Here is a 12,126-nt window from a genome sequence, read left to right on the forward strand (position 1 = left end):
CCTCCGTCCGTGAAGCAAGCAAGCCTCCCTGTTCGCGTAAGCTGCCTGGCTGCGGGCCGCAGTTAATCTTGGCTGGCAGTTAATTTGCATATTTCCCTGATTAGCCAATGGGAAGGGTAGCGGTTGTACGCCAATTACCATGTTTCTCTTTTATTAGATAGGAATAGAGGCCTGTTGCACAAAAAGACTCATGCAATAGGCCTTCCCTTCCCCTGGCTGCCGGCACCGGTTTTCCTCCAGCACCCAACACCCAGGCCTTTGCTGCTCCAGCTGGAGCCGCCTTCAGCACCTTCGCTGCTCCGGCCAGAGCTGCCTTCAGTGCTTTTGCTGCTCTGCTTGGTGCCTACATATGCAAATTAACCGCCATATTTGTTGGTGGTTAATTTGCGTATCACGCTGATTAGCCAATGGGAGGCATAGCGAAAGTATGGTCAATTACCCTGTTTGTCTATTATTAGATTAGATACTAGAGGCCCAGTGCATGAAATCGTGCACGGGGGCGAGGGTCACTCAGCCCAGCCTGCACCCTCTCACAATCTGGGACTGCTGGCTCCTGACCACCTGCCTGCCAGCCTGATCACCCCTAAGTGCCTCTGCCTGTGGCCTTATCTCCCCTTACTGCCCCCCTGCTGGCCTGGTCACCCCTAACTGCCCCCCTGCCAGCTTGGTCAACCCCAACTGCCCCCTCCCACCAGACTTGTCATCCCCAACTGCCCCCCTGCTGGCCTGGTCACCCCTAACTGCCCCCCTGCCAGCTTGGTCAACCCCAACTGCCCCCTCCCCCCAGACTTGTCATCCCCAACTGCCCCCCTGCTGGCCTGGTTGCCACCAATTGTCCCCCCCCTGATGGCCTGGTCACCCCACGCAACCTGCTGTTCAGTCGTTTGGTCATCCCTCACTAATCCCCCTGCTGGCCTGCTGTTCAGTTGTTTGGTCGTCCCTCACTGCCCCCCCCTGCTGGCCTGGTCGCCCCATGCAGCCTGCTGTTCGGTCGTTACTGTGACAACGTCCTAGACCAGCCGTGGGCAAACTACAGCCCGCGGGCCAGATCCGGCCTGTTTGAAATGAATAAAACTAAAAAAAAAAAAGACCGTACCCTTTTATGTAATGAGGTTTACTCTGAATTTATATTAGTTCACACAAACACTCCATCCATGCTTTTGTGTACCCTTTTATGTAATGATGTTTACTTTGAATTTATATTAGTTCACACAAACACTCCATCCATGCTTTTGTTCCGGCCCTCCAGTCCAGTTTAAGAACCTATTGTGGCCCTCGAGTCAAAAAGTTTGCCCACCCCTGTCCTAGACAATTTGCATATTCCTCTATTATTAGTATAGACTAGAGGCCCAATGCACGAAAATTCATGCACTCGGAGGTTTCCCTCAGCCTAGCCTGCACCCTCTTGCAGTCCAGAAACCCTTGGGGGATGTCCACCTGTCAGTTTAGGCCTGCTCCCCAAGGGAGCGGGGCTAAGCTGGCAGTTGGACATTTCTCTGGTAGCCCAGGAGCCCTCAGGGGATGTTCAACTAATTGCTTAGACCTGTTCCCTGCAAGGAGTGGGCCTAAGCTGTCAGTTGGACATCCTTAGTGCTACTGCGGAGGCGGGAGAGACCCCCCGCACTGCCGCTGTGCTGGCCAGCCATGAGCCAGCTTCTGGCTGAGCAGTGCTCCCCCTGTGGGAGCGCACTGACCACCAGGGGGCAGCTCCTGCATTGAGCATCTGCCCTCTGGTGGTCAGTGTGCGTCATAGCAACCAGTTGTTCTGGTTGGTCCACCATTAGGGTCAATTTGCATATTACCCTTTTATTATATAGGATTGTGTCATAATAACCAGCTGATCTCACTTGTCAAAGGAATCTGCTTTGGAAAGAAAACTCGCATGAACTCTATTTACATAGTTATTACTAAAATAAGTATAAACACAAATAATTACCATTTGCTGAATATGGGCATCTTGAACTTCAAGACGTTCTTTATCACTTTTGCGTTTTTTCTCCTTTTCATGCTCATAGAAAATCTGGTCCGCTTTCATGACAGCCAGCAAATGTTCTTTATCCTCAATTTTTCTTTGTCTTTCTTCTTCTGCTTTGTTTTTCATCTAGATGTTAAAAGGTAAAGGAAAACACTAAACCATGTTCAGCAACCATTGCTCTCTAAAGAAGGCATGGATCAGAAAGTTCCAAGCAGAAAGTCAGTCCAGAGCAATGCAAGGTCGGAAAATTGTATGCACCTGGGCTCATTCCCATGTGGACAGTTTATCTCCCAAATATCAGGATACACGACGACAATTTAAATAGAATGACATTTGTTAAAAAAAAAAAAAATACAGGAATAGAAAAAAAGGTAGATTTTCTCAAGGTAGGAAAATCTTTGTAGATAAAAAAATTAGTCGCGCCGAAACCGGTTTGGCTCAGTGGATAGAGCGTCGGCCTGCGGACTGAAAGGTCCCGGGTTCGATTCCGGTCAAGGGCATGTACCTGGGTTGCGGGCACATCCCCTGTGGGGGATGTGCAGGAGGCAGCTGATCGATGTTTCTCCCTCATCAATGTTTCTAACTCTCTATCTCTCTCCCTTCCTCTCTGTAAAAAATCAATAAAATATATTTTAAAAAAAATTAGTTGCTACAATGTTTATAAATTATCCAATTTAAATATTATGACAGTCATATAGGAAATAAATTCTAAATAATTAAGACATACAGAAATGCAATAGGGTAATTTTTGCATTATTTGTCTTGAAAACATTCAAATTCAAAGTATATTAATGAATAAAATGTTTTGTATTTCATACTAATGTAACAACAACAAAAAATAAGGTACCTAGGAATAAGTTTAACCAAGGAGATAAAAGACCTGTACTGAGAAAACTATAGAACACTGAAGAAAGACACAGAGGAAGCATATACCATGTTCATGGACTGGAAGAATTAACATCATTAAAATGTCCATACTACCCAATGCAATTCCTATTAAAATGCTAATGGCATATTTCACCAAACTAGAACAGAAGAGATTATTGCTTTGCATCTATAAATACATCATTTGTAATTGATTGTCATGTTATCTTCTGTTAGAAAGTAAACATGGTCTGATTTCAAGAATACAGGAAGGTAATTCATACATTATTTTTCAAATCTCTGATATTTTTTTTGTCTGGGATACAGAGGGAGTAGAAAGGACAGTGGGAAGGGCTTTTTTTTGGTGTAATTTTTATTTGTCAAAATTAAATTGCTTACCGCAAAGACTCTATATTCTTCAATCGCTTTTAATTCTGCTTTATTTTTTTCATATTTATCTCTTTCTCTTTTTTCCCATTCAGCCTCAACTTCTTCACTATTTCTAGCAAGAATCATATCTTCATTGTCAAGTTTCTGTTTTATTATTTCACTCAGGAAGTTATTTATTCTTATTCTACGTTCCTCCATTAGCCTATAACAAAGCAACCATCTTGTCAAATCTTCATGAATAGATCTGCTATGGAGTCAGTATAATTTGGAGAGTCAGATATTTTAGTCTTTTACAAGGCAAAAAGGAGCCCCTTTGCCCCTCGCATGTATATTGATTGTTTTAAATGGAAATTATTTTTAATACTTCATTTTTAGAATAAAGTATGCAGTAGTCCCCCCTTTTCTGTGGTTCTGCTTTCTGTGGTTTCAGTTTCCTGTGGTCAACCTCAGTCCAAAAATATTCAATGTAAAATTCCAGAATAAATTGCACACCATTCTGAGTAGTGTGATGAAATCTCACTCAATCTCACCTGAGACATGAACTACCCTTTATCCAGCATATCCACGCTGTATACACTACCTTATACACTACCTGCCTGTTAGTCACTTAGTAGCCCTCTCAGTTAACAGATCAAATACTATCATATTAGAATACTATGGTATTCTAAAAATCCAATGGGAGTAATACATATAATATGATCTCGTATATGTGTACATGTGTATCGGAAATAAAGTGTTAAAATTCTCCACAATGAAAAATATTTTTAAATACTTTACTATATTACTCTGTTTACTCTAACATTGGAGGCTTAAGTTATAAAATAAATCAAAGGCCTTTCTTTAAATAAAATACAAAAAAATCTAGTAAAACTTATCAAATTCTGAACAAATCCATCCTCCTATTATCTGCAAAACTATGGATAAGGGAGAGAAGACTGCCTTATTTTTTAAAGGATTTGGGTCCCCTCCCCCAAAATAAACACACACGCACACACAACTAACTAACTAAATAAATAAATAAAAATAAAGGATTGGGGCCCAGCCAGTGTGGTGCAGTGGTTGAGCATCAACCTATGAAACCAGAAGATCACGGTTCGATTCCTGGTCAGGGAATATGCCTGGGTTGCAGGTTCCATCCCCAGTGTGGGTCATGTAGGAGCCGGTCAATGATTCTCTCTCATCATTGATGTTCATATTACTCTCTCTCTCTCTCTCTCCTATCCTCTCTGAAATTAAAAAATATATATTTAAAAATGTATAAAAAATAAAAGATTGGGGCACTTTTATTTAGGATGTTGGGCCAAAAATACTTTTAAATTTAGATGTGACAAATTCACTAAATTACTGAGTGAATTTGCAAAGCAGTGTGGCAGAAATTATGAGAGATAACACAGTGCCTATCCCAAGGTAATTACAATTTAAAGTGGAGAAAAGACATTTGCACAAGTAACTATACAGACAAAGGGCAACTATACAAATGCCACGAGAAAGCTAGAAAATGTTATAGGCAAATGAAAAAGAAAATAAAAGAAAAAAAAGGCTTCATGGAAAAGGTGACATTTCATCTAGGCTTAAAACAATATTTTAACACTTATTGATTGCCTGCTATATGCCAGGCACTATTCCAAGTGCTGGAGACTAATAATAAACAAAAACATTAAAAGTCTCTGCCCTCATGTAGCTTTTGTTATAGCTGGGGTAGAGGGACAGCAAACAATAATTTAAATAGTGCTAGATCATGCAACCAGGAAAACAAGAGCAATTAAAGGGATAATTCACCATAACTAAGATTTGGAAACAGCCTAAGTACCCAGCAGATGAGTGGATTAGAAAACTGTGGAATATCTACACGATGGAATACTATGCTGCGGTAAAAAAAAAAAAAAGGAACTCTTGCCTTATGCAACAGCATGGATGGAACTGGAGAGCATTATGCTAAGTGAAATAAGCCAGTCAGAGAAAGATAAATACCACATGATCTCACTCATTTGCGGATTATAGAGAACAACATAGACTGATGGAAAGGGACAGATCCAAAGTCTGAGAAACAGCGATCAGGCTATAAGCCTAACCAATGGAACCAGACACCAGGGGGGTAAGGGCATGGGGGGGGCATTGGGGGGATAAGGACACATATGTAATACCTTAATCAATAAAGACAAATAAATAAATAAATAATAAAAACCAGTGGGTTTAAAAAAAATAAAGGGATAAGCAATGTGGGGGTGGGGTTGGGGGTGGGGTGGGGTTGTAATTTTAAGGTGGTCAGAGAAAGCCTCAATGAGAAGGCAATATTTGAGTAATGACCTGAAGAGTTAAGACAGGTGAGCATTCCCCAGAGGGTACCAGAGAGGTCCCCTGTGAGCGAGGAAGAGGAAAGGAAGGAGAGAACAGTGAGAGACCAGGTCTGAGGTGAGGCTGGAGGCAGTTGCGAATCTGGACAGGTGTGGAGCCCTAGCGGCCATAGTAAAGACTCTAAGTGTGATGTAAAGCCATCAGAGAAAAGCATGATCTCTAGGCAGAAACACGATGTACTGTCGCTGGCTTCCCACTCTCGCCTCATCCCAAACTCCTCACTAAACTGACCTCTAAATCTAATACACAATTTAAAAAATCTCATTTAATACCTTTATTGATCTAACACTAAAGACTGCCTTTTTTTTTTTTAACTGAAACTCTCCTCCTCTGCTGTTTCTCTGGTTTTCCTCCAATCTCTAGAAGCTATTCTGTTGTCTGCACCTTACCTTCTTTCTGCATTTGTCCTAAGGACTATGCCACCTTCATTTCTTACCTATTCCCTTAGGTGAGGTCACCCATGTCTACAGTTCTAACAACCGCATATACAGCAATGCCTCACACAGCCACCTCCAGCTCATACCCACCCAGAGTGGAGATTTCCAGTATTCCCAGCCTTCTACCAGACAGATGTCCTTGATATTCCAGGGAAACCCCAACTCACATGCCCCAAACTGAAGTCATTGTGTCACAAATGCTCGAGTCATCCATCCATACAATAATGAGGCCTTTATTTCTAAAGGCTCCTTTCATGTCACAACTTCTCATTTATAACGAAATAATTTATTAATTATGTGAGTTATTTTAAAAGCTTACCTGTGTGTTTCAGCTTCTTTTTCTTTCCTCATTTGTATAAGGCGCTTTTTTGTTTTGATAAATTTTCTAATCTTTTCATCTTCCTCCTCTTGCTGCTGCTGTTCTACAGCTTTGATGATATTTTTATCATTCATATGTTCCTTAGAGAAAAAGTTCTGTGTTAGCCTATCAAGAAAAATATCTTTCATATATAAATATCTAACAAGAACCTGTCAAACAGTCACAGATTCTGATCCAGTTATTTCTTTCTTGGAAATTTATCCCAATGAGATCATCAGAAAAATGCGCTAAGTTTTATATACCATGCACTTCAAAGTTATTTATAATGGTGACAAGTTGGAAACAACCTCAAATATTCAATAATGGAAAAATCGTTAAATAAATTATACTTCCAGTGACATGGGAAGAATACAAATAATACAACTGCTGAGTGAAGGGCAAACAGAATATAAACACTAAGTAGCATATTTAGCAGGTTTATAATGTATATATAACTGAAAGAAATGTATCAAATGTTAGTTATCTTTGAGATTATAAGTGACTTTTACGCCTTCTTTATGCTTTTCTATATTTCTTTTTAAATAGTTCATTTCTCTAAATATGTAACTAAAATAATTCAATAATCAGAAAAAAAACCATCAGCCCTAGCCAGTTTGGCTCAGTGGATAGAGCATCAGCCTGCAGATTGAAGGATTCCGGGTTCAATTCTGGTCAAGGGCACATGCCGGGCGGGGTTGTGGGCTTGATCCCTAGTAGGGGGTGTGCAGGAGGCAGCTGATCAATGAGTCTCATTTTTGATGTTTCTACCTCTTCCTCCTTCTTCCTTTCTCTTTGAAGTCAAGAAAAATATATTTTAAAAAAATAGTTAATATAGTCACACAGTACACACATTAAAAATATTTAAAAGATACCTATCCCACCCTAGCTGGTTTGGCTCAGTGGATAGAATCTGCTTATTTCTAACTCTACCCACTACACTCAATCACTGTGAAACTAATTCCTACTCCAGACTTTGTTTTAGCACATATACAAGAAAATATATAGATGTATATTCTAACAAAAAATGTTTTTAATAGATAATTATTTATTTTTATTATTTTTTAAATCCTCATCTGAGGATATGTTTTTCTTGATTTTAGAGAGAAAGGAAGGGGGAGAGAGAGTGAACATCAATGTAAGAGAGAAACATCGACTGATTGACCCCCATATGCACCCCAAATCTGGGATCAAACCTGAAACCTAGGTATGTGCTCTGTGAATCAACCTTTTGGTGGACAGGACAATGTTCCCACCAACTCAGGTACCCGGCCAAGGCAGGGCTCTCTTTTTGTCCTTCATCCTTCCTTCCTTCTTGCTGCCTTGAATGTGGTCACGAGGCAGGAGCTCCAGCAGCCATTCAGGGCCATGAGGCAACCTGGAGGCCAGAAGCCATCTGTGTTCCAAGAATAGCAAAGCTGAGCTAAATCCTCAACTACCAGGGCAAAGACACAGAAAATGACTAAAATTGATAAATCAAGAGATACTATATGTTTATAACAATATATATATGATAACTCATTTTAAGGATAAGAAAATAAATTCATTTGAAAAAAATCTTCATTCTCTTATTTCTTGTTCTTGCATGTGAGCACATCCACATAAAACCATAGCAAGTATAGCTCTCCCCAATATACTTAGAAATCCAATTTAATAGCAACTTGTTTTCTATCCACTATTATTTATAAAAATAATATACTACAATGTAGTCATTGGACTTTGTACATATTTTGAAGAGATGCTGTATTTTCAACTTACAAAAAATAGTTTCCTCCTTTCCTTTATCTCTTTATTTTTCTTTTCTAGTTTTTTTCTCATTTCTATTTCATATAATGCATTCTGTCGCTTTATTTCCTCAGCATCATTTTCTTCAGATTTTCTCCTCCTTTCTTCTTCCTCTTCATGTTCCTTTATTCTAAAACAAACCAAAAAAAAATGTTATATTTTGAATAAATTAATTATATTATAATCTGGGATGATTTGAGGCTGTAAGAAAGAACTTGTGGATTTTTTTAGGGAGGAGGGGGACAAGACATATATAAAGAGCGGTGGTTAACACCAAATCCAAAATGGTTGGCCCAGAATTACCAATATTTCCCTTCCTTTGAAATTTGTTTCATTCCTCACACAAATTAACTCCGACACTAGGATTCCAAATATTCCTTTCCTTTAGGAAGAACAGCTCACTGAAGGACTGTATGGTGGAATTTGACATTATTTTTCAGAAAAGTCCCTAATCCCTAGGGCTTCTCAGTTTCAGCACTAGACATGCTACCTAAGGTATGGGTCTGGCCACTCAGGGGATGGGGTTTGATGGAAGGAGAGAAACGAAGGTTTCCTCATCCAACTGGCCACGCTGGTTGCCATCCCTCCTGTAACCAGCATTGACGAGCTTACCTTCTGAGTGGGAAGCTACCAAATGCTGGTTCTGTCAAGGGGCTGAATGTCCGAGTTCTTCAGAGATCCCGAAGAGCCTCCTCACTGTGGAGCTCGGGTCTGGACGATTGGCTCCCAAGACCCCCCACTGTCACTGCAGGCGATTCCGCCTTCAGTTTATTGCAGGCTCTGAGTGCCCTCCTCTGGTCGTCAGTCCACATGCCGGCAAGACAGCTGGGCCAGAAATGCCTGCCTGTCAGCCAATCAACAATGTGCAGGCTGCTCCACGGCCACTGTCTGCTGTCTCTAGTTTTTTGTTTTGTTTTGTTTTTTCATTCTTATTCCTGAACAGGTAGGCACAGGATAGAATCACAACCTACTTACATGGACTAAAAGACTGAGGGGTAAACCTTTCTTTCACATGTACCTAATCAAAAACTTTTTTTTCTCTTGGAGTCTCCTCCCGTAGCTTCCAGGAGGGGAAAATTCCCTTCCCCTATGCCATGGAGGACTATCCAGTTAAAAGAGCAGTAAGTTCCCTGTGGTATTATTAAGCCAATTTAGGATAGGAGATGCCTAATTGATGCATCTGTACAGAGTAAATACTTTGGAGTCATAGAAAAAAGTCACTGCTGGCCATAGTTAAACCAGGTCTATGATTGCCCTAAAAAACACTAGGTTTTCAAATTTGGATTCACTTGTTTGTTTAGGTTATTAGAACTATTAAATATTTTATCAATCTCTTAGAAGCAAACTCACAAGTTAACAATAAAGATTGAAAGGACATTATAAAAAGAGATGTATCCAATTTTGAGAAATGAAGTTTTAAAATTGCTATATTGCCCTAACCAGTTTGGCTCAGTGGATAGAGCGTCGGCCTGCGGACTGAAAGGTCCCAAGTTCGATTCCGGTCAAGGGCATGTACCTTGGTTGCGGGCACATCCCCAGTAGGGGGTGTGCAGGAGGCAGCTGATCTATGTTTCTCTCTCATCGATGCTTCTAACTCTCTATCCCTCTCCCTTCCTCTGTAAAAAATCAATAAAATATATTAAAAATAAAATAAAATTGCTATATTAAGGAAAAACAACATGATATAAAAAATTTTGCAATTTTAACATTCTTTAGCCAATTTGGGAATCACCAACATTATACCGATGCTTGTGTTGAATAATGCATTGTTTTCACATAGAAATTTGAGTAAGTAAGAACAAAAATAGATCTAGGGTCGGTGCAGAGGTAATACTGTCAGTGAATTATATAAATAATATGTAACTATTAAATAATATTGAATTACCTGTCAATAAAGACTTTTATCTTAGTTTGGGTAGACTACTCAACTACCTGCCATTAATTTAGCTTAATGCGAAGTTAACGTATTGAAGGAAATCCGAGATCCTCTAGTTCAGGGGAAAAAGACATAACATTCAGATCTTTACTTCCAACACCCATGTCCACAGCAGACACCAATATGCAATGCAAAACTCTTTACTGCTGAGTTTTGGACCTTCCCAACCAAACACACTGGACAGCCTCTACCTAATAATCAGAGTAGAATTTGTCATGAAATCTCATTGCTATCTCTGATTCACATCCTGAAGGCCCCAAATCTATATTTGTCTAGCCCAGATCTGACTTGAGCTTATACATATGTTGTGTTGTCCTCCTACAAAAGCATTAGGGGCTCCTATCAAAAATTTGGTTCAGATGACATTCCAAGCACCAAGAGAAGTTGGGAGAAAGTATTACTCACACAAGAAACTACTGGGAGAGCTATATAGGCACAAGTAGGTCTGGAATGACTTGGGAAAAGCAAAGGGAATAGATTTGGGCCTTCCCCCAGACTAACGGATGGGACTGGGGAAAGTTCCTGTGCAGGGGAGATATAAATTCTCTGCTGGTACCAAAGGAAAAGAGAGGTCCAGGGGCCTTCTTATCAGCCTTTTCAGATGTAGGGCCAAAGGGGAAAGGAGGGTGAGGCCTACAAAAAAATCAGCAAACATCAAATATGAGGTCTGATCCTATTACAATTCACACATGTGATTCTTATAGAAACAACCCACTAGGCATCACCACCTGACTATCTATTCACTTTGTCTAAGACCAAACTCATCCTCCTCCTCTTCTAAACAGATCCTTTTGGTCTCTTGTTCTTATCTTAGTGAATAATACCACCTTCTTTTCAGTTGCCTATGCTAGAGATGTAATAATCACAACTTAGTGATAATTTGTAAATTTATTTATTAAAAAAAATTATAATTTACATTTTCCTCTGTTGTATTCAATTATAGAATTGAATTTTCTTAATAAATTTAAGATGTAAGAATCTGGAATCAAATTGGCAACCCAAGTTCACGTGTCAAACATTTTCCTCCTAATTCCTCTCAATGTAAGCAATGGGAGGAAGGGAATTCTACATCACTACTAGAAGCTACAGCAAGGTCTTACTCACATACCTGAATTTTCAAGAGATTTCTGGGAAAAAATATGTCAGTAAAAAGTGAAGTGAGGATAGGTAATACTTGGCCACCATCCACAAAGACTGAGTCCACTGTGAAGGAATTTGTACTTACCTCAGAGCCTGACGAACATCTAGACTACGTGAAAATAAGCCAAAGAAACAACTAAAGCAAATCCTAGAACTTGCTTTAACCTCTAACCTATTGCCCAAGACCACTTGGAAAGGTGATCCTATGGCCCAAACACAGCCTACAAAGGCTACAGGGGGACAGATGGCCTGTGAAGGTGTTAGCACTTGCCAGGTAGCTTGCTGGAGATTAATCTGCTACCTATAATGATCTCCAAGCTGCAACAGCCAACATAAAAAGAGAGATGTCTCAAAGGAGACCCACTGGCTAACTATTTGCCTGCCTTTGCCAACGGCTCTGTCCATAACTTGCACAAACCCTTGGATCTCTACACTGCCAAAGAAAAAAAATTACGATAAATCCAAAAGTTACCCTCTCCTTTTACTAAGGGTTAAAATAACTGAAGAATACAATCTGGCAACATATACTAGTACATCCTGAGAATTGATGTCTATGTCACTTAGACATTTGTGATTCTGAGAAATGAATATATATACAAAAATAAAATAACAGGACCAGAACCAAGATGGTGGCATAGGTTAACGCCAGAGTTTGCTGCCTCGAACAACCACTTCAAAAGTGAAACTAAAAGATGGAACGGACATCACCCAGAACCACAGGAACGCTGGCTGAGTGGAAGTCCTACAACTAGGAGGAAAGAGAAACACATACCGACACTCAGAGGAGGCGCAGTGCTGAAGTCAAATTCTGAGGTGCGGAGTGCATGCGTGCATGCGGAGCGGGCTGGTGGCTGAGGGCGTGGTTGGCGTGTTCAATCGGGAGGGAGGG

The 12,126-nt window shown here is 40.2% G+C and overlaps 1 protein-coding gene across 1 annotated transcript in view; it reads right to left on the reverse strand.

Moving 5' to 3' along the window:
- Nucleotides 1–12,126, reverse strand: part of CCDC173 (coiled-coil domain containing 173) — a 31,275-nt gene that overhangs the window by 9,925 nt on the left and 9,224 nt on the right. The window contains exons 5-8 of the mRNA XM_006766536.2: nt 8,135–8,291; nt 6,341–6,480; nt 3,239–3,431; nt 1,937–2,101 (exon numbers count right to left, since the gene is read on the reverse strand). Coding sequence (XP_006766599.1) covers nt 1,937–2,101; nt 3,239–3,431; nt 6,341–6,480; nt 8,135–8,291 — 655 coding nt within the window. The remainder of the gene's footprint in view (nt 1–1,936; nt 2,102–3,238; nt 3,432–6,340; nt 6,481–8,134; nt 8,292–12,126) is intronic.

This window comes from Myotis davidii, unplaced genomic scaffold (assembly GCF_000327345.1).
Source record: "Myotis davidii unplaced genomic scaffold, ASM32734v1 scaffold59, whole genome shotgun sequence".
Taxonomy (NCBI): Eukaryota; Metazoa; Chordata; class Mammalia; order Chiroptera; family Vespertilionidae; genus Myotis; species Myotis davidii.